This window comes from Oncorhynchus mykiss, chromosome 2 (assembly GCF_057628025.1).
Source record: "Oncorhynchus mykiss isolate SJ-2025 chromosome 2, ASM5762802v1, whole genome shotgun sequence".
NCBI classification, from domain to species: Eukaryota; Metazoa; Chordata; class Actinopteri; order Salmoniformes; family Salmonidae; genus Oncorhynchus; species Oncorhynchus mykiss.
This window is the reverse complement of record NC_143023.1, coordinates 11,846,337-11,868,663: the sequence shown is the minus strand read 5'-3', so window position 1 is coordinate 11,868,663 and position 22,327 is coordinate 11,846,337. Positions and strand designations below refer to the sequence as shown.

At 46.2% G+C, this 22,327-nt stretch overlaps 1 protein-coding gene across 1 annotated transcript in view; it reads left to right on the top strand.

The window, feature by feature from the left end:
* LOC110520767 (inactive serine/threonine-protein kinase ULK4) overlaps positions 1-22,327 on the top strand; it is a 233,517-nt gene that overhangs the window by 38,808 nt on the left and 172,382 nt on the right. The window contains exons 23-27 of the mRNA XM_090188661.1: positions 13,214-13,347; positions 16,238-16,359; positions 21,053-21,109; positions 21,187-21,238; positions 21,350-21,444. Of these exons, the coding sequence (XP_090044787.1) occupies positions 13,214-13,347; positions 16,238-16,359; positions 21,053-21,109; positions 21,187-21,238; positions 21,350-21,444 (460 nt within the window). The remainder of the gene's footprint in view (positions 1-13,213; positions 13,348-16,237; positions 16,360-21,052; positions 21,110-21,186; positions 21,239-21,349; positions 21,445-22,327) is intronic.

Sequence of the window (22,327 nt, the reverse complement as noted above, 5' to 3'; positions counted from 1 at the left end):
ACACACACACACACACACACACACCACACACACACACACATAATGAAATGTGTACAATACAACTATTTTGTCTTTGTAGAGGAAGACTGGAATTTAATAGATGCCGTAAGTCCTCAGCCTAGAACCAATATCAAAGAGCAACGTTGTGTAAAAACAGTTAAATGAGGTCTATCAAATGATTCAGCACCCGGAGAAATGGTTTCCTCTAATACATTTCACTGGTTGCTCAAGCAAACGATCATTCTAAACCAATTTATGTCGGGATAACTTTTTTTAGGCCTCAGGATTTGAGATAGAAGTCCTTTGATTGGGGAAAAGGGGTGGAATCCTGAATCAAACTCACGAGGGAAGAAGAGATGGTTCTTTGATAAGGGTTGAATGTTGTCTGTCATTCGCGAGCTGCTATAATTATGAAGAGGAAGTAGGACAGCTCTGGGTCCATTTGGATCTAGCTGATAGTAGGTTATACCAGGTTGTATGTTGGACAGTCAGTCACTTGTTCTTACTTTACATAATTGGTGCAGAGTTATTGATTATTTCTGAGTATTCAGTAGCGCCTTGCTAAATACTAAATTGTGAAGAAATCAAATGACATATTTAAATGCAAAGTTTCATAACAAATGTAGTTGTGAAAGTTTCAGGACTAACTTAAAAAAAAAAAAACAAGTGTATCTTGATAGCATGTGAACTCTGAAATGAATTGGCCTAGTTGCAGTTTAAACAGTCTAGACTCTGCTAGCCTGCCCTGTCTGTGGACGTACACATCTCTCTCTCTCTCTCTCTCTCTCTCTCTCTTTCTCTCTCTCTCTCTCTCTCTCTCTCTCTTTCTCTCTCTCTCTCTCTCTCTCCCATCCCTCTCTCCCTCCCTCTTTCCCTCTCATCTCTCTCTCTCCCATCCCTCTCTCCCTCCCTCTTTCCCTCTGTCTCTCTCACTCTCTCTCTCTCTCTCTCGCTCTCTCTCTCCCATCCCTCTCTCCCCCCTCTTTCCCTCTCGTGTCTCTCTCTCTCCCTCCCTCTTTCCCTCTCTCTCACTCTCTCTCTCTCTCTCCCACTCCCTCTTTCCCACTCTCTCTCTCTCTCGCTCTCTCTCTCCCATCCCTCTCTCCCCCCTCTTTCCCTCTCGTGTCTCTCTCTCTCCCTCCCTCTTTCCCACTCTCTCTCTCTCTCTCCCTCTCATCCCTCTCATCCCTCTCTCTCCCTCTCATCTCTCCCTCTCTCTCTCCCTCTCTCTCTCCCTCTTTCCCATCCCTCTCTCCCCCTCTTTCCCTCTCGTGTCTCTCTCTCTCCCTCCCTCTTTCCCACTCTCTCTCTCTCTCTCCCTCTCATCCCTCTCATCCCTCCCTCTCTCTCTCTCTCTCTCCCTCTCATCTCTCCCTCTCTCTCTCCCTCTCTCTCTCCCTCTTTCCCATCCCTCTCTCCCTCCCTCTTTCCCTCTCATCTCTCTCTCTCTCCCACTCCCTCTTTCCCTCTTGTCTCTCTCTCTCTCCCTCTCCTTGCCAGCCATGTGATGCTGTTGTCTTCTATTTCTTCCCAGACTCTAACAAGTGTTCCCAGGGCGGTCCCTGTCAGCACTAACCCCCCACTCAATCTCCTAATGTGAGAACCGTCTGCGGCATGGCGGCACTCACCCAAACACTTCTCTAATTAGCTCCACTGTGGCGCGCAGAGCGCACGGCCCACCACACACTCCTCATCGTCATGCCTTCTGATAAATCAGCCCAGCGCCCGCGTCCCTGTTGTAGAAATGTCAAGTTTGTTGCTTTGTGTGAAGTGTTTTCAATGGTCGGAGAAGACATGGAGAGACACTTGTAGGCCAAGCCAGGCGCCGTACGGTGACAGCGTTGCAGGGTGAAATATGCTCTGAAGAAAAGTTGTCTACATGTCTTTTTATAGCTTGACTGGAAATGTGGAGAAAGTGGTTGGAAGTTTAGTACAACTGGTACAAGGTCTGTTGGTATTGAGGTCTTTATTTGATCATGTACTGTATTTAACCAATGGATGACATGTAAATATCCACTACTGTTTCATTTGAATTATGTATTTAATGATGTAGCTTGTGATATGCATCGTAAATCAAAAACATAGGTTGGACAACCTGACCTGTGGTGTGTACCAGTGGCGGCTGCTGAGGGGAGGACGGCTCATAATAATGGCTGGAATGAAGCAAATGGAAAGGCATGTGTTTGATTACCATGTGCCCATCCTCCCCAATTAAGGGGAGGGAGAGAGATTTCATTTGCAGTCAAATGAACACTGGGGCCTGATTGTGTTTAGCTGAGTGGGCAGATTTTCTCATCAGCAGCAGAACAAATGAACGAACACTGCTGAAATGATATTCCCACTGGCCTCCCAGGACTATAACAGGAAGTGGGAAGCCCAAATGTCAGGCTGCCACGCCTATCAATCCCTGTCACTCTGGTACCAGCTCCGCTTTCGCCCCTGTTCCTCCTGGGATTCCAATTATAGAGAGATGCGTGTCGGCTGTCAGCACCTAACGTCCTGCCCATGACTAAATGTCATTCATAGTGAAAGTCACAGTTCTCTCTCTACTCTACTCTCTATTCTCTCTATTCTACTCTCTATTCTCTCTATACTCTGTCAGCACCTAACGTCCTGCCCATGACTAAATGTCATTCATAGTGAAAGTCACAGTTCTCTCTCTACTCTGTCAGCACCTAACGTCCTGCCCATGACTAAATGTCATTCATAGTGAAAGTCACAGTTCTCTCTCTACTCTACTCTCTATTCTCTCTATTCTACTCTCTATTCTCTCTATACTCTGTCAGCACCTAACGTCCTGCCCATGACTAAATGTCATTCATAGTGAAAGTCACAGTTCTCTCTCTACTCTACTCTCTATTCTCTCTATTCTACTCTCTATTCTCTCTATACTCTGTCAGCACCTAACGTCCTGCACATGACTAAATGTCATTCATAGTGAAAGTCACAGTTCTCTCTCTACTCTACTCTCTATTCTCTCTATTCTACTCTCTATTCTCTCTATACTCTGTCAGCACCTAACGTCCTGCCCATGACTAAATGTCATTCATAGTGAAAGTCACAGTTCTCTCTCTACTCTACTCTCTATTCTCTCTATTCTACTCTCTATTCTCTCTATACTCTGTCAGCACCTAACGTCCTGCCCATGACTAAATGTCATTCATAGTGAAAGTCACAGTTCTCTCTCTACTCTACTCTCTATTCTCTCTATTCTACTCTCTATTCTCTCTATACTCTGTCAGCACCTAACGTCCTGCCCATGACTAAATGTTATTCATAGTGAAAGTCACAGTTCTCTCCCTACTCTACTCTCTATTCTCTCTATACTCTGTCAGCACCTGACGTCCTGCCCATGACTAAATGTCATTTATAGTGAAAGTCACAGTTCTCTCTCTACTCTACTCTCTATTCTCTCTATACTCTGTCAGCACCTGACGTCCTGCCCATGACTAAATGTTATTCATAGTGAAAGTCACAGTTCTCTCTCTACTCTACTCTCTATTCTCTCTATACTCTGTCAGCACCTAACGTCCTGCCCATGACTAAATGTCATTTATAGTGAAAGTCACAGTTCTCTCTCTACTCTACTCTCTATTCTCTCTATACTCTGTCAGCACCTGACGTCCTGCCCATGACTAAATGTTATTCATAGTGAAAGTCACAGTTCTCTCTCTACTCTACTCTCTATTCTCTCTATACTCAGTCAGCACCTAACGTCCTGCCCATGACTAAATGTCATTTATAGTGAAAGTCACAGTTCTCTCTCTACTCTGTCAGCACCTAACGTCCTGCCCATGACTAAATGTCATTCATAGTGAAAGTCACAGTTCTCTCTCTACTCTACTCTACACTGCTGAAATGATATTCCCACTGGCCTCCCAGGACTATAACAGGAAGTGGGAAGCCCAAATGTCAGGCTGCCACGCCTATCAATCCCTGTCACTCTGGTACCAGCTCCGCTTTCGCCCCTGTTCCTCCTGGGATTCCAATTATAGAGAGATGCGTGTCGGCTGTCAGCACCTAACGTCCTGCCCATGACTAAATGTCATTCATAGTGAAAGTCACAGTTCTCTCTCTACTCTACTCTCTATTCTCTCTATTCTACTCTCTATTCTCTCTATACTCTGTCAGCACCTAACGTCCTGCCCATGACTAAATGTCATTCATAGTGAAAGTCACAGTTCTCTCTCTATTCTACTCTCTATTCTCTCTATACTCTGTCAGCACCTAACGTCCTGCCCATGACTAAATGTTATTCATAGTGAAAGTCACAGTTCTCTCTCTACTCTACTCTCTATTCTCTCTATACTCTGTCAGCACCTGACGTCCTGCCCATGACTAAATGTTATTCATAGTGAAAGTCACAGTTCTCTCTCTACTCTACTCTCTATTCTCTCTCTACTCTATCAGCACCTAACGTCCTGCCCATGACTAAATGTCATTTATAGTGAAAGTCACAGTTCTCTCTCTACTCTGTCAGCACCTAACGTCCTGCCCATGACTAAATGTCATTCATAGTGAAAGTCACAGTTCTCTCTCTACTCTACTCTCTATTCTCTCTATTCTACTCTCTATTCTCTCTCTACTCTGTCAGCACCTAACGTCCTGCCCATGACTAAATGTCATTTATAGTGAAAGTCACAGTTCTCTCTCTACTCTGTAAGCACCTAACGTCCTGCCCATGACTAAATGTCATTCATAGTGAAAGTCACAGTTCTCTCTCTACTCTACTCTCTATTCTCTTCTCTATTCTCTCTATACTCTCTATATTCTCTCTTCTCTCTCTCTCTTCTCTCTATTCTCTTCTCTTCTCTCTATTCTCTCTTCTCTCTCTCTATTCTCTCTATTCTCTATACTCTCTCCTCTCTCTCTTCTATTCTCTCGCTCTAGTCTCTCTATTCTCTCTATTCTCTCTCTATTCTCTATACTCTCTCTCTTCTCTATACTCTCTCTATTCTCTCTCTCTATTCTCTTCTCTATTCTCTCTATACTCTCTCTATTCTCTCTTCTCTCTCTCTCTCTCTCTATTATCTCTATTCTCTCTATTCTCTCTATTCTCTATACTCTCTCTCTTCTCTCTCTCTTCTCTATACTCTCTCTATTCTCTATACTCTCTCTCTTCTCTCTCTATTCTATATACTCTCTCTTCTCTATACTCTCTTCTCTCTCTATTCTATTCTCTCTCTATTCTCTATACTCTCTTTATTCTCTCTCTATTCTATTCTCTCTCTCTAGTCTCTATTCTCTCTCTATTCTATTCTCCCTCTCTAGCCTCTCTATTATCTCTCTATTCTCTATACTCTCTCTTCTCTATACTCTCTATTCTCTCTTCTCTATACTCTCTCTCTTCTCTCTCTATTCTCTATACTCTCTTCTCTCTCTATTCTATTCTCTCTCTATTCTCTATACTCTCTCTATTCTCTCTCTATTCTATTCTCTCTCTAGTCTCTCTATTCTCTCTCTATTCTCTATACTCTCTATTCTCTCTCTATTCTCTATACCCTCTCTCTTCTCTATATTCTCTCTATTCTCTCTATTCTCTCTCTATTCTCTATACTCTCTCTATTCTCTCTCTATTCTATTCTCCCTCTCTAGTCTCTATTCTCTCTCTATTCTATTATCCCTCTCTAGTCTCTCTATTCTCTCTCTATTCTCTATACTCTCTCTATTCTCTCTCTATTCTATTCTCTCTCTCTAGTCTCTATTCTCTCTCTATTCTATTCTCCCTCTCTAGTCTCTCTATTCTCTCTCTATTCTCTATACTCTCTCTATTCTCTCTCTATTCTCTATACTCTCTCTATTCCCTCTGTTCTCTATACTCTCTCCTCTCTCTCTCTTCTATTCTCTCGCACTAGTCTCTCTATTCTCTCTCTATTCTCTATACTCTCTCTCTTCTCTCTCTCTTCTCTATACTCTCTCTATTCTCTACTCTCTCTCTTCTCTCTCTATTCTCTATACTCTCTCTTCTCTCTCTTCTCTATACTCTCTTTATTCTCTCTCTATTCTATTCTCTCTCTTTAGTCTCTCTATTCTCTCTCTATTCTATTCTCTCTCTCTATACTCTCTCTCTTCTCTCTCTATTCTCTATACTCTCTTCTCTCTCTATTCTATTCTCTCTCTTCTCTATACTCTCTATATTCTCTCTCTATTCTATTCTCTCTCTCTAGTCTCTCTATTCTCTCTCTATTCTATTCTCTCTCTCTATTCTCTCTCTTCTCTATACTCTCTCTATTCTCTCTCTTCTCTATACCCTCTCTCTTCTCTCTATTCTCTATACTCTCTCTATTCTCTCTATTCTCTATACTCTCTCTATTCTCTCTATTCTCTATACTCTCTCTATACTCTCTATTTTCTCTCTCTATTCTCTCTCTATTCTCTCTCTATTCTCTATACTCTCTCTATTCTCTCTCTCTCTACTAGGACCCAGCTAGTTATATAGGGCTAGTAAAAACCTGGTTGATCCCTACATGCTCAGATAAATAGATTAATTGAAGTTGTTGACTGCTGCCTGCCAGCTACCTGACTACTACCAGCTACCTGACTACTACCAGCTACCTGACTACTACCAGTTACCTGACTGCTACCTGACTACTACCAGTTACCTGGCTACTACCAGCTATCTGACTACTACCAGCTACCTGACTACTACCAGCTACCTGACTATTACCAGCTACCTGACTATTACCAGCTACCTGACTACTACCAGCTATCTGACTACTACCAGTTACCTGACTCCTACCAGTTACCTGACTACTACCAGCTACCTGACTACTACCAGCTACCTGACTACTACCAGTTACCTGACTCCTACCAGTTACCTGACTACTACCAGCTACCTGACTACTACCAGTTACCTGACTACTACCAGCTACCTGACTACTACCAGCTACCTTTCTACTACCAGGTACCTGACTACTACCAGCTACCTGACTACTACCAGCTACCTGACTATTACCAGCTACCTGACTATTACCAGCTACCTGACTACTACCAGCTACCTTTCTACTACCAGCTACCTGACTATTACCAGCTACCTGACTATTACCAGCTACCTTTCTACTACCAGGTACCTGACTACTACCAGCTACCTGACTACTACCAGCTACCTTTCTACTACCAGGTACCTGACTACTACCAGTTACCTGACTACTACCAGCTACCTGACTACTACCTGACTACTACCTGGCACAGCAGGCTCCTCTGTACCTCCTTCCAGTGAATAGATCAGTCGGTGGAATGAAGTGGATTTATTGGTACAAATGGAATGTGTTTGTGTGGAAGGTCTTTATAGGTCAGAAGTGTATGGGTTAATAGTACAGCTGTCTTCCTGTCACACTGGGGAGGTCTTTTCTTTCCAAGGACCAGGAATATACTGTATCACTACAGAGAGGTGTAGGCCCATCGCTGCCTGGGCTTTGCTGTACTGAAATGTGGCACACTGTTTTTCTCATCTATTCATTTGGTTGTGATTAATATCATATTTTCTGCTGTTTGAAGACCCCCTGTTTCGTGTTGCTTTTAAAACAGCTGTATGCCAGTCATGTTGCTTTTAAAACAGCTGTATGCCAGTCATGTTGCTTTTAAAACAGCTGTATGCCAGTCATGTCATGTCATGTCAGTTACTTCTACCAGGGCTTCTTTCCCCACTCAAGTGTGTTTCTCAATTTTCTCAGTGTTTTTCATCGCTGCCTAATTTGGAAGCCAGGTGTTTTTGGGGAGGGGAGTAGATGGCTGCTGGGTAAACGTCTGTGGATGGAGTATGTTATGCAGACGTGTGTTCTGTTGGTGGAAAACAAGTTAGGCCTAATTAACACTGCATGTTAATAAGCAAGCGCCATGGGGCTGTACGTGTCTGTCTCTGACTCTCTGTCTCTCTGTGTGTGTGTTTCTGTGTCTGTCTGTCTGTCTGTCTGTCTGTCTCTGTGTGTGTGTTTCTGTGTCTGTCTGTCTGTCTCTCTCTCTCTCTCTCTCTCTCTCTCTCTCTCTCTCTCTCTCTCTCTCTCTCTCTATTTTGCAGCTGTATCTGCTAACTGCCATTACATACCATCTCTGTCCAGTGGTGTACTGACCTGTAGACACTACATCTGTCTCTGTACAGTGGTGTACTGACCTGTAGACACCACATCTGTCTCTGTCCAGCAGTGTACTGACCTGTAGACATCACATCTGTCTCTGTCCAGTGGTGTACTGACCTGTAGACACCACATCTGTCTCTGTCCAGCAGTGTACTGACCTGTAGACATCACATCTGTCTCTGTCCAGCAGTGTACTGACCTGTAGACATCACATCTGTCTCTGTCCAGCAGTGTACTGACCTGTAGACATCACATCTGTCTCTGTCCAGCAGTGTACTGACCTGTAGACATCACATCTGTCTCTGTCCAGTGGTGTACTGACCTGTAGACACCACATCTGTCTCTGTCCAGTGGTGTACTGACCTGTAGACATCACATCTGTCTCTGTCCAGTGGTGTACTGACCTGTAGACATCACATCTGTCTATGTCCAGTGGTGTACTGACCTGTAGACATCACATCTGTCTCTGTCCAGTGGTGTACTGACCTGTAGACACTACATCTGTCTCTGTACAGTGGTGTACTGACCTGTAGACACTACATCTGTCTCTGTCCAGTGGTGTACTGACCTGTAGACATCACATCTGTCTCTGTACAGTGGTGTACTGACCTGTAGACATCACATCTGTCTCTGTCCAGTGGTGTACTGACCTGTAGACACCACATATGTCTCTGTCCAGTGGTGTACTGACCTGTAGACACCACATCTGTCTCTGTCCAGTGGTGTACTGACCTGTAGACACCACATCTGTCTCTGTCCAGTGGTGTACTGACCTGTAGACACCACATCTGTCTCTGTCCAGTGGTGTACTGACCTGTAGACACCACATCTGTCTCTGTCCAGTGGTGTACTGACCTGTAGACATCACATCTGTCTCTGTCCAGCAGTGTACTGACCTGTAGACACCACATATGTCTCTGTCCAGTGGTGTACTGACCTGTAGACACCACATCTGTCTCTGTCCAGTGGTGTACTGACCTGTAGACACCACATCTGTCTCTGTACAGTGGTGTACTGACCTGTAGACACCACATCTGTCTCTGTCCAGTGGTGTACTGACCTGTAGACATCACATCTGTCTCTGTACAGTGGTGTACTGACCTGTAGACACCACATCTGTCTCTGTACAGCAGTGTACTGACCTGTAGACACCACATCTGTCTCTGTCCAGTGGTGTACTGACCTGTAGACATCACATCTGTCTCTGTCCAGCGGTGTACTGACCTGTAGACATCACATCTGTCTCTGTACAGTGGTGTACTGACCTGTAGACACCACATCTGTCTCTGTCCAGTGGTGTACTGACCTGTAGACATCACATCTGTCTCTGTCCAGTGGTGTACTGACCTGTAGACATCACATCTGTCTCTGTCCAGTGGTGTACTGACCTGTAGACATCACATCTGTCTCTGTCCAGTGGTGTACTGACCTGTAGACACCACATCTGTCTCTGTCCAGTGGTGTACTGACCTGTAGACATCACATCTGTCTCTGTACAGCGGTGTACTGACCTGTAGACATCACATCTGTCTCTGTCCAGCAGTGTACTGACCTGTAGACATCACATCTGTCTCTGTACAGTGGTGTACTGACCTGTAGACACCACATATGTCTCTGTCCAGTGGTGTACTGACCTGTAGACATCACATCTGTCTCTGTCCAGCGGTGTACTGACCTGTAGACACCACATCTGTCTCTGTCCAGCAGTGTACTGACCTGTAGACACCACATATGTCTCTGTCCAGCAGTGTACTGACCTGTAGACATCACATCTGTCTCTGTCCAGTGGTGTACTGACCTGTAGACATCACATCTGTCTCTGTACAGACCTGTAGACATCACATCTGTCTCTGTCCAGTGGTGTACTGACCTGTAGACATCACATCTGTCTCTGTCCAGTGGTGTACTGACCTGTAGACATCACATCTGTCTCTGTACAGTGGTGTACTGACCTGTAGACATCACATCTGTCTCTGTCCAGTGGTGTACTGACCTGTAGACATCACATCTGTCTCTGTCCAGTGGTGTACTGACCTGTAGACACCACATCTGTCTCTGTCCAGTGGTGTACTGACCTGTAGACATCACATCTGTCTCTGTCCAGTGGTGTACTGACCTGTAGACATCACATCTGTCTCTGTCCAGCGGTGTACTGACCTGTAGACATCACATCTGTCTCTGTACAGTGGTGTACTGACCTGTAGACATCACATCTGTCTCTGTACAGTGGTGTACTGACCTGTAGACACCACATCTGTCTCTGTACAGTGGTGTACTGACCTGTAGACACCACATCTGTCTCTGTCCAGCAGTGTACTGACCTGTAGACACCACATCTGTCTCTGTCCAGTGGTGTACTGACCTGTAGACACCACATCTGTCTCTGTACAGTGGTGTACTGACCTGTAGACATCACATCTGTCTCTGTCCAGCAGTGTACTGACCTGTAGACACCACATCTGTCTCTGTCCAGTGGTGTACTGACCTGTAGACACCACATCTGTCTCTGTACAGTGGTGTACTGACCTGTAGACACCACATCTGTCTCTGTCCAGTGGTGTACTGACCTGTAGACATCACATCTGTCTCTGTACAGTGGTGTACTGACCTGTAGACACCACATCTGTCTCTGTACAGTGGTGTACTGACCTGTAGACATCACATCTGTCTCTGTACAGTGGTGTACTGACCTGTAGACATCACATCTGTCTCTGTCCAGTGGTGTACTGACCTGTAGACACCACATCTGTCTCTGTACAGTGGTGTACTGACCTGTAGACATCACATCTGTCTCTGTACAGCAGTGTACTGACCTGTAGACATCACATCTGTCTCTGTACAGTGGTGTACTGACCTGTAGACACCACATCTGTCTCTGTACAGTGGTGTACTGACCTGTAGACATCACATCTGTCTCTGTACAGTGGTGTACTGACCTGTAGACACCACATATGTCTCTGTCCAGTGGTGTACTGACCTGTAGACATCACATCTGTCTCTGTACAGTGGTGTACTGACCTGTAGACATCACATCTGTCTCTGTCCAGCAGTGTACTGACCTGTAGACATCACATCTGTCTCTGTACAGTGGTGTACTGACCTGTAGACATCACATCTGTCTCTGTCCAGCGGTGTACTGACCTGTAGACATCACATCTGTCTCTGTCCAGCAGTGTACTGACCTGTAGACACCACATCTGTCTCTGTCCAGTGGTGTACTGACCTGTAGACACCACATATGTCTCTGTACAGTGGTGTACTGACCTGTAGACACCACATCTGTCTCTGTCCAGTGGTGTACTGACCTGTAGACACCACATCTGTCTCTGTCCAGTGGTGTACTGACCTGTAGACACCACATCTGTCTCTGCACAGTGGTGTACTGACCTGTAGACATCACATCTGTCTCTGTACAGTGGTGTACTGACCTGTAGACACCACATCTGTCTCTGTCCAGTGGTGTACTGACCTGTAGACACCACATCTGTCTCTGTACAGTGGTGTACTGACCTGTAGACATCACATCTGTCTCTGTCCAGTGGTGTACTGACCTGTAGACATCACATCTGTCTCTGTCCAGTGGTGTACTGACCTGTAGACACTACATCTGTCTCTGTCCAGCAGTGTACTGACCTGTAGACACCACATCTGTCTCTGTCCAGTGGTGTACTGACCTGTAGACATCACATCTGTCTCTGTCCAGTGGTGTACTGACCTGTAGACATCACATCTGTCTCTGTCCAGTGGTGTACTGACCTGTAGACATCACATCTGTCTCTGTACAGTGGTGTACTGACCTGTAGACATCACATCTGTCTCTGTCCAGTGGTGTACTGACCTGTAGACATCACATCTGTCTCTGTCCAGCAGTGTACTGACCTGTAGACATCACATCTGTCTCTGTCCAGCAGTGTACTGACCTGTAGACATCACATCTGTCTCTGTCCAGCAGTGTACTGACCTGTAGACATCACATCTGTCTCTGTCCAGTGGTGTACTGACCTGTAGACACCACATCTGTCTCTGTCCAGTGGTGTACTGACCTGTAGACATCACATCTGTCTCTGTACAGTGGTGTACTGACCTGTAGACATCACATCTGTCTCTGTCCAGTGGTGTACTGACCTGTAGACATCACATCTGTCTCTGTCCAGTGGTGTACTGACATGTAGACACCACATCTGTCTCTGTACAGTGGTGTACTGACCTGTAGACATCACATCTGTCTCTGTCCAGTGGTGTACTGACCTGTAGACACCACATCTGTCTCTGTCCAGCAGTGTACTGACCTGTAGACATCACATCTGTCTCGGTCCAGTGGTGTACTGACCTGTAGACATCACATCTGTCTCTGTCCAGCAGTGTACTGACCTGTAGACATCACATCTGTCTCTGTCCAGTGGTGTACTGACATGTAGACACCACATCTGTCTCTGTACAGTGGTGTACTGACCTGTAGACATCACATCTGTCTCTGTCCAGCAGTGTACTGACCTGTAGACATCACATCTGTCTCTGTCCAGTGGTGTACTGACCTGTAGACATCACATCTGTCTCTGTCCAGCAGTGTACTGACCTGTAGACATCACATCTGTCTCTGTCCAGTGGTGTACTGACCTGTAGACATCACATCTGTCTCTGTACAGTGGTGTACTGACCTGTAGACATCACATCTGTCTCTGTCCAGTGGTGTACTGACCTGTAGACATCACATCTGTCTCTGTCCAGTGGTGTACTGACATGTAGACACCACATCTGTCTCTGTACAGTGGTGTACTGACCTGTAGACATCACATCTGTCTCTGTCCAGTGGTGTACTGTATCCTACTCTGTTAGGCAGGTTATTATCCACTTGCCTGTGAGGGTTGTTCTTGTTTCAAAATGCAGACTGTGTGTTCGAGTTCAAGAGTCTTGTTGCAGCTTGAGGGCTGTTTTGATGCTCCTCATTGATCTCTGAATCTATTAGCCTTTATTTTTAACCCTAATTGTTGTAATGAATATCATTTATTTGCTATAATACGTCTTACTAATTCTGTTTTCAATGGCTTGTATTGATCCCGGCTCAGTCCGGCTCAGTCCGTCTCCGTCCGGCTCCAGGGGTAGTTTGGAGGCTATAGGTGAATGATAATGTTTTGCAGACTGGTGATGTACATTGAAAGAGACATCAGGCAGGCCACGCCAGGGAAGGAGCTACAAAGCACCAATGAATACCTGTCAAAATGCCTCCATCTGCTCATCCGTCACGTCGTGCTGCAGCTGCCAGCCATTCTGGGTAAATCAATCACAATAACACAAAAACCACAGCACTAAGAGGAGGGGGGGGGGGAGAGGAGAGGAGAGTGGAGGAGAGTGGAGAGGAGAGGGGAGGGAGGGGGGAGGGGAGAGAGGGGGAGGGGAGAGGAGAGGAGAGGAGAGGGGAGGGAGGGGGGAGAGGAGAGGAGAGTGGAGGAGAGTGGAGAGGAGGGGAGGGGAGAGGAGAGGAGAGGAGAGGAGAGGAGAGTGGAGGAGAGTGGAGAGGAGGGGAGGGGAGAGGAGAGGAGAGGAGAGGAGAGGAGAGGAGAGTGGAGGAGAGTGGAGAGGAGGGGAGAGGAGAGGAGAGGGGAGTGAGGGGGGAGGGGAGAGAGGGGGAGAGGAGGGGAGGGGAGAGGAGAGTGGAGGAGAGTGGAGAGGAGGGGAGAGGAGAGGAGAGGGGAGGGAGGGGGGAGGGGAGAGGAGAGGAGAGGAGGGGAGGGGAGAGGAGAGGAGGTGAAGTGAAGTGGGGTTGAGGGGAACTTGCATCAATGGCTGGATGGAGCAAGCCAATTTGATTCTCCCTCTTTTTAATTACCTTTCTGATTGAATTTTAAATCACCCAGCCAGGTATTGACCTTTTCCTGACGTTTAATTTGTAAATCAGTGCTGCTAACATGGCACGTCTCCCATCAGGGCCGGAAGCCAGACCCAACCGGTTCAAACCGGTCCGGGCTCATTCTCCTCTAAGATCACTGGAAGGAGAGGAGAGGAGAGGAGGAGAGGGTATGGGGACAGATTGGGAGATCACAGGGAGAGGAGGAGATGAGGAGAGAGGAGAGGGGAAGGGGTGGGGTGGGGAGAGGAGAGGAGACTGAAGGGGGAGAGGTGATGAAAGGGGAGGGCAAGTGAGGGGTGTGGAGAGAGAACCCTCTCTCTGTCCTCTGTACTGTGTAGATGACATGCTGTCTGTCTGTCACCCCTCTGTCCTCTGTACTGTGTAGATGACATGCTGTGTCTGTCACCCCTCTGTCCTCTGTACTGTGTAGATTACATGCTGTCTGTCTGTCACCCCTCTGTCCTCTGTACTGTGTAGATGACATGCTGTCTGTCTGTCACCCCTCTGTCCTCTGTACTGTGTAGATGACATGCTGTCTGTCTGTCACCCCTCTGTCCTCTGTACTGTGTAGATGACATGCTGTCTGTCACCTCTCTGTCCCCTGTACTGTGTAGATGACATGCTGTCTGTCACCTCTCTGTCCTCTGTACTGTGTAGATGACATGCTGTCTGTCTGTCTGTCACCTCTCTGTCCCCTGTACTGTGTAGATGACATGCTGTCTGTCTGTCACCCCTCTGTCCTCTGTACTGTGTAGATGACATGCTGTCTGTCACCTCTCTGTCCCCTGTACTGTGTAGATGACATGCTGTCTGTCACCTCTCTGTCCTCTGTACTGTGTAGATGACATGCTGTCTGTCTGTCACCTCTCTGTCCCCTGTACTGTGTAGATGACATGCTGTCTGTCTGTCACCCCTCTTGTCCTCTGTACTGTGTAGATGACATGCTGTCTGTCTGTCACCCCTCTGTACTGTGTAGATGACATGCTGTCTGTCTGTCACCTCTCTGTCCCCTGTACTGTGTAGATGATATGCTGTCTGTCTGTCACCTCTCTGTCCTCTGTACTGTGTAGATGACATGCTGTCTGTCTGTCACCTCTCTCTCCTCTGTACTGTGTAGATGACATGCTGTCTGTCTGTCACCTCTCTGTACTGTGTAGATGACATGCTGTCTGTCACCTCTCTCTCCTCTGTACTGTGTAGTTGACATGCTGTCTGTCTGTCACCTCTCTGTACTGTGTAGATGACATGCTGTCTTGTCTGTCACCTCTCTGTACTGTGTAGATGACATGCTGTCTGTCTGTCACCTCTCTGTACTGTGTAGATGACATGCTGTCTGTCTGTCACCTCTCTGTACTGTGTAGATGACATGCTGTCTGTCACCTCTCTGTACTGTGTAGATGACATGCTGTCTTGTCTGTCACCTCTCTGTACTGTGTAGATGACATGCTGTCTGTCTGTCATCTCTCTGTACTGTGTAGATGACATGCTGTCTGTCTGTCACCTCTCTGTACTGTGTAGATGACATGCTGTCTGTCTGTCACCTCTCTGTACTGTGTAGATGACATGCTGTCTTGTCTGTCACCTCTCTGTACTGTGTAGATGACATGCTGTCTGTCTGTCACCTCTCTGTACTGTGTAGATGACATGCTGTCTGTCTGTCACCTCTCTGTACTGTGTAGATGACATGCTGTCTGTCTGTCACCTCTCTGTACTGTGTAGATGACATGCTGTCTGTCTGTCACCTCTCTGTACTGTGTAGATGACATGCTGTCTGTCACCTCTCTGTACTGTGTAGATGACATGCTGTCTTGTCTGTCACCTCTCTGTACTGTGTAGATGACATGCTGTCTGTCTGTCACCTCTCTGTACTGTGTAGATGACATGCTGTCTGTCTGTCACCTCTCTGTACTGTGTAGATGACATGCTGTCTGTCACCTCTCTGTACTGTGTAGATGACATGCTGTCTTGTCTGTCACCTCTCTGTACTGTGTAGATGACATGCTGTCTGTCTGTCACCTCTCTGTACTGTGTAGATGACATGCTGTCTGTCTGTCACCTCTCTGTACTGTGTAGATGACATGCTGTCTGTCTGTCACCTCTCTGTACTGTGTAGATGACATGCTGTCTTGTCTGTCACCTCTCTGTACTGTGTAGATGACATGCTGTCTGTCTGTCACCTCTCTGTACTGTGTAGATGACATGCTGTCTGTCTGTCACCTCTCTGTACTGTGTAGATGACATGCTGTCTGTCTGTCACCTCTCTGTACTGTGTAGATGACATGCTGTCTGTCTGTCACCTCTCTGTACTGTGTAGATGACATGCTGTCCGCGCTGGGCAGTATAGTGGGCAGGAAGCATCCCTCCACTGTTCAGGCCAAGCAGCTGAAACAGAGTGTACCCATGATGACTGTGGTGCTCCACCTCCTCACCTCTCAGGTAACCCTTCCTACTGTACTACAGTATGTCACAAACACTGTATTCTACCATATACCGTTATTGATGCACGGACTGGTTTGTGTTTTTACTTAAGCAGTAATGCACCTCAGGGGTTTGTGGTATATGGCCAATATACCACAGCTAAGGGCTGTTCTTATCCACGACGCATCGCGGAGTACAGCCTGGACACAGCCCCTAGCCGTGATATATGGCCAATATACCACAGCTAAGGGCTGTTCTTATCCACTACGCATCGCGGAGTACAGCCTGGACACAGCCCCTAGCCGTGATATATGGCCAATATACCACAGCTAAGGGCTGTTCTTATCCACTACGCATCGCGGAGTACAGCCTGGACACAGCCCCTAGCTGTGATATATAGCCAATATACCACAGCTAAGGGCTGTTCTTATCCACGACGCATCGCGGAGTACAGCCTGGACACAGCCCCTAGCCGTGATATATGGCCAATATACCACAGCTAAGGGCTGTTCTTATCCACTACGCATCGCGGAGTACAGCCTGGACACAGCCCCTAGCCGTGATATATGGCCAATATACCACAGCTAAGGGCTGTTCTTATCCACGACCCATCGCGGAGTACAGCCTGGACACAGCCCCTAGCCGTGATATATGGCCAATATACCACAGCTAAGGGCTGTTCTTATCCACGACGCATCGCGGAGTACAGCCTGGACACAGCCCCTAGCCGTGATATATTGGCCATATACCACAAACCCCAGAGGTGCCTTATTGCTATTATAAACTGGTTACCAATGGAATTAGAGCAGTAAAAGTACATGTTTTGTCATACCTGTGGTATACGGTCTGATATACAGGGTAGCCTAGTGGTTAGAGCGTTGGACTAGTAACCGAAAAATCCCGAGCTGACAAGGTATAAATCTGTCATTCTGCCCCTGAACAAGGCAGTTAACCCACTGTTCCTAGGCCGTCATTGAAAATAAGAATTTGTTCTTAACTGACTTGCCTGGTTAAATAAAGGTTAAAAAAAATAATATATATATATATATATATATATATATCATAGCTGTCAGCCAATCGGCATTCAGGGCTCGAACCACCAGGTTTATAATTGAACTTATGTAACGGTATTTGAATGTTTGGTTTGTTAAATGTGAGACGCCGTGTGTAACGTCCATTTTTATAGTTTACTTCGCTACTTGAGTCATCTCTCTCTCCATGCAGCTTTCCACACAGACCTAGCCCCACCCCCTGTCACAGCTAGTTTGTATTTTCTTAGCAAATTGGGCCTAAATTGTGTTAGCCTCTAATCCTAATCGCTCTTTAGCTGGCTAGCTAGCTAATAAATGTACTGAATCAGAGCAAACGTAATTAGCTATACAGCCTGATAATACCAGTGATGGTTTTGACCTAAATCAGCATGTTGTCTAAATCAGAGAAATACGCGAAGCATGAATATGTTAGCTACATGAAGAAAACATTAAATGTAGCCAAAGATTATATTGTCCCTTCGGAAACACTTATCAACACTTTGGTTCCTACCCTGTCACAATAACTCCTCCATGGCACTTTCATTCATTGTCACATCAAACAACACTGTATTATTATATTCTAGCTCTATAATTAGAATAATCATGATATTTCCATGATTCCAACGGTTCACCCAACCTTTTTTGCTCTAACTTGCAAGCCAAATCACAATTGGAACATTTGATTAAAAATAAGGCCTAGATTGTTTGCCCATATTGTTCAGCCCTACAGTACGTGGCAGTGTGGAAATGATCTCAAATGAGCCCAGGAAATGCAGAAATGGATGAAAATGCTGAATAAAACAATTAGAATGGAGAAAGACCCATTGAAATCACAAAACAGCACTCCCTTCGGCCCCCCCTTCTGAACCAACACTTTCATCTCCAGATGAATGCACTAACTGTAAGTCACTCTGGATAAGTGCTTCTGCTAATTGACACAAATGTAAAACTGTTCAAATAAAGCACATTTACAACTTCTATTATTGAAAACCATAAAATACATTCATACTGTCCAATTTTTTAAAATGACCATGATATTACATTTTAGTCATATCGCCCATCCCTACTGTGTGTGTGTGTGTGTGTGTGTGTGTGTGTGTGTACAGATCAAGTACGGTACATGCATGTGCGTGATTGTGAAATGAGATCACTTGTTTAATGAGATGGAACCTCAGTCAGGTAGAATGGATTCACAAGCGCGCACGCACACGCACACACACAAGCACGCGCTAACACCCACACACACACACACACACACAAGCACACGCTAACACCCACACACACACACACACACACACACACGCATCAAGTACTGTGTGCAGTGAGCGTCAATAACCTTGATACGTAATTGAAGTGGCTTGGTTTTAACACCCAGTATCTGAGCTCTTTGGAGAGGTGAAACTAATGTGGTTGTTTACCACTATGCTTCTGGTTCACTTGGATACCTGTCGGCTGGCCAACACTGAGAGGGTGTCAAATAAACCTGGTTAACAAGGAGAAGTTGAAATGTTCACACCCCACCTACTGTACATCTGACGTCAAAGTGTGTTTTCTATGTTACTGTGGCAAAACAGATTTAGATGATCCAAATCGTAGCTGATGCACTATTTAAATTTACATTTAGGCTAAACTTTGAATCATCTTTTCCAAAGCCATGATTACTAATACATAATATACCCAGAGATGGCACATAAACGACTAGAAAATGTATAAAAGGTTGTTATTTTCATCCCACTCTGCCTCACAGACAGATTATTGTCAGTTGCCAATAGACATGGTGGGGAAATTGGATTTAGTGATGACTGTCTCAATTGAGCAGAAATGATTAATATGACTAAATCTTAGCGAGAGAGATGCTTGTCAACAAGCAGCCTGCTGGATGAAACCATGCAGTGATTAAATATCGCTTTCCCCTGCCATTCTTCATGGAGACTAGACAACACCACCACAGTGTTGAGCCGTCTCATTAGAAAAGTAATAATTTGTCACTCTCATAGACCCCCCCCCCCCCCCCCCCCCCCCCACCACACTGCCATTTAACAAGGTAACGCATTTAATAGTCTGTTAAATGGGGTTAGTGTGCTATTTATCTGTGATGTGACAGATAGCTGTCCCTAATAGCGGTGGTCCTTGCCATGCGTGTGTAATAACATGATCATATTAAAACTAACTAGCTGGGCTCTGATGTGAGTCTGGTCTTACTGATGGTATTAAAACTAACTGTAGCTGGGCTCTGATGTGAGTCTGGTTTTACTGATCATATTAAAACTAACTGTAGCTGGGCTCTGATGTGAGTCTGGTCTTACTGATGGTATTAAAACTAACTGTAGCTGGGCTCTGATGTGAGTCTGGTCTTACTGATGGTATTAAAACTAACTGTAGCTGGGCTCTGATGTGAGTCTGGTCTTACTGATGGTATTAAAACTAACTGTAGCTGGGCTCTGATGTGAGTCTGGTCTTACTGATGGTATTAAAACTAACTAGCTGGGCTCTGATGTGAGTCTGGTCTTACTGATGATATTAAAACTAACTGTAGCTGGGCTCTGATGTGAGTCTGGTCTTACTGATGGTATTAAAACTAACTGTAGCTGGGCTCTGATGTGAGTCTGGTCTTACTGATGATATTAAAACTAACTGTAGCTGGGCTCTGATGTGAGTCTGGTCTTACTGATGGTATTAAAACTAACTGTAGCTGGGCTCTGATGTGAGTCTGGTCTTACTGATGGTATTAAAACTAACTAGCTGGGCTCTGATGTGAGTCTGGTCTTACTGATGATATTAAAACTAACTGTAGCTGGGCTCTGATGTGAGTCTGGTCTTACTGATGGTATTAAAACTAACTAGCTGGGCTCTGATGTGAGTCTGGTCTTACTGATGATATTAAAACTAACTAGCTGGGCTCTGATGTGAGTCTGGTCTTACTGATGATATTAAAACTAACTGTAGCTGGGCTCTGATGTGAGTCTGGTCTTACTGATGGTATTAAAACTAACTGTAGCTGGGCTCTGATGTGAGTCTGGTCTTACTGATGGTATTAAAACTAACTGTAGCTGGGCTCTGATGTGAGTCTGGTCTTACTGATGATATTAAAACTAACTGTAGCTGGGCTCTGATGTGAGTCTGGTCTTACTGATGGTATTAAAACTAACTGTAGCTGGGCTCTGATGTGAGTCTGGTCTTGCTGATGGTATTAAAACTAACTGTAGCTGGGCTCTGATGTGAGTCGAGACTGATGCTCTGGTTTACATTTATGTGTCATACACTTTACTACAGGCCACGTCTGCCCTGGAGCTCTTTATCAATACATGTGTGGAGCAGTCCTTTAATGTTGTTTGGAGTGTTTGTTTTATTGGATGCACTCTCTCTCCTGTGTGTTTGTGTGTTTGTGTGTTTGTGTGTGTGTGTGTGTGTGTGTGTGTGTGTGTGTACTGCTGGACCTGGTGAGAAAGAGAAAACGATGCTCTACTGTGGGCTGACAGCTCAGTGGGGCTTTACGAAGCCTCTGCTTACAGGAGCAGAGAAAGTTGGCAGGGAATTAAGAGTTAGAGAGGAGAGACTGAGAGGCTGAGGTCAGAGAGAGAGAGACAGAACTTACTGTAGCACAGTGTCATATCTATCTCCTTTTCCCCCTCTCTCTTTTGCTCTGTGTCTCTCTCTCTCTCTCTCTCTCTGTTTTTTAGATATTCAGGCCACAGGTTGTGACTGAGGAGTTTCTCTTCAAATTTGGAGCACTGCTGGTAAGTCATTGAGACAGTGATGTGTAGTGGTATTGTCCCATGGCCTTCTGCACCCCTTATTTCTGATGTTCTTCCAGAGTCACATAACATCTATTGATGCCAGTGAGACCAGTTTGGGCAGTGCAATAGGTGAGTGAATGTCAGCTTGCTTTATCACTGGTTATTAGTAATACAGGTTTCATCTGGACAACTGGCCCATAAAGCCCAGACTGTTGGTGTAACCTGCTGCTTGATTCCCAGGACAAGCAGGTTCAGAGGAGCTGATCAGGAACACTCTGTCAGCTGTGGAGGCCATCACCCAGCACCCAGCCCTGCTGACGCCCCATCACTGTCCTGTGAGTAGGGTCCTAGTCCCTAACCTCTTATCCCCTAGCCCCTTAGCCCCTAGTCCCTAACCCCCTAGGTCCTAGCCCCTAGTCCCTAACCTCCTAGTCTCTGGCCCCTTAGCCCCTAACTTCTTAGCCCCTAACCCCTTAGACCCCTAGTCCCTGGCCCCTTAGCCTCAAACCCTTAGCACCTAACCTCTTAGCCCCTAGTCCCTAACCCCTTAGCCCCTAACCCCCCTGGCCCCTTAGCCCCAACCCCTTAGCCTCTAACCTCTTAGACCTAGCCACTAACCCTCTAGCCCCTAAACCCCTGGCCCCTTAGCCCCAAACCCTTAGCACCTAACCTCTTAGCCCCTAGTCCCTAACCCCTTAGCCCCAAACCCTTAGCACCTAACCTCTTAGCCCCTAGTCCCTAACCCCTTAGCCCCTAACCCCCCTGGCCCCTTAGCCCCAACCACTTAGCCCCTAACCTCTTAGACCTAGCCACTAACCCTCTAGCCCCTAATCCCCTGACCCCTTAGCCCCTAACCTCTTAGCCCCTAGCCTCTTAGCCACTAGCCTCTTAGCCACTATCCCCCAACTCCTTCGCTCCTAACCCCTTAGCCCCTAGTCCCTAACCTCTTAGCCCCTAACCTCTTAGCCTCTTAGCCCCTCTTCCCTAACCTCTTAGCCCCTAGTCCCTAACCCCTTAGACCCCTTAGCCCCTAACCCCCCTGGCCGCTTAGCCCCAACCCCTTAGCCCCTAACCTCTTAGACCTAGCCACTAACCCTCTAGCCCCAACCCCCTGACCCCTTAGACCCCTTAGCCCCTAACCCCCCTGGCCCCTTAGTCCCTAACCCCTTAGACCCCTTAGCCTCTAACCTCTTAGACCTAGCCACTAACCCTCTAGCC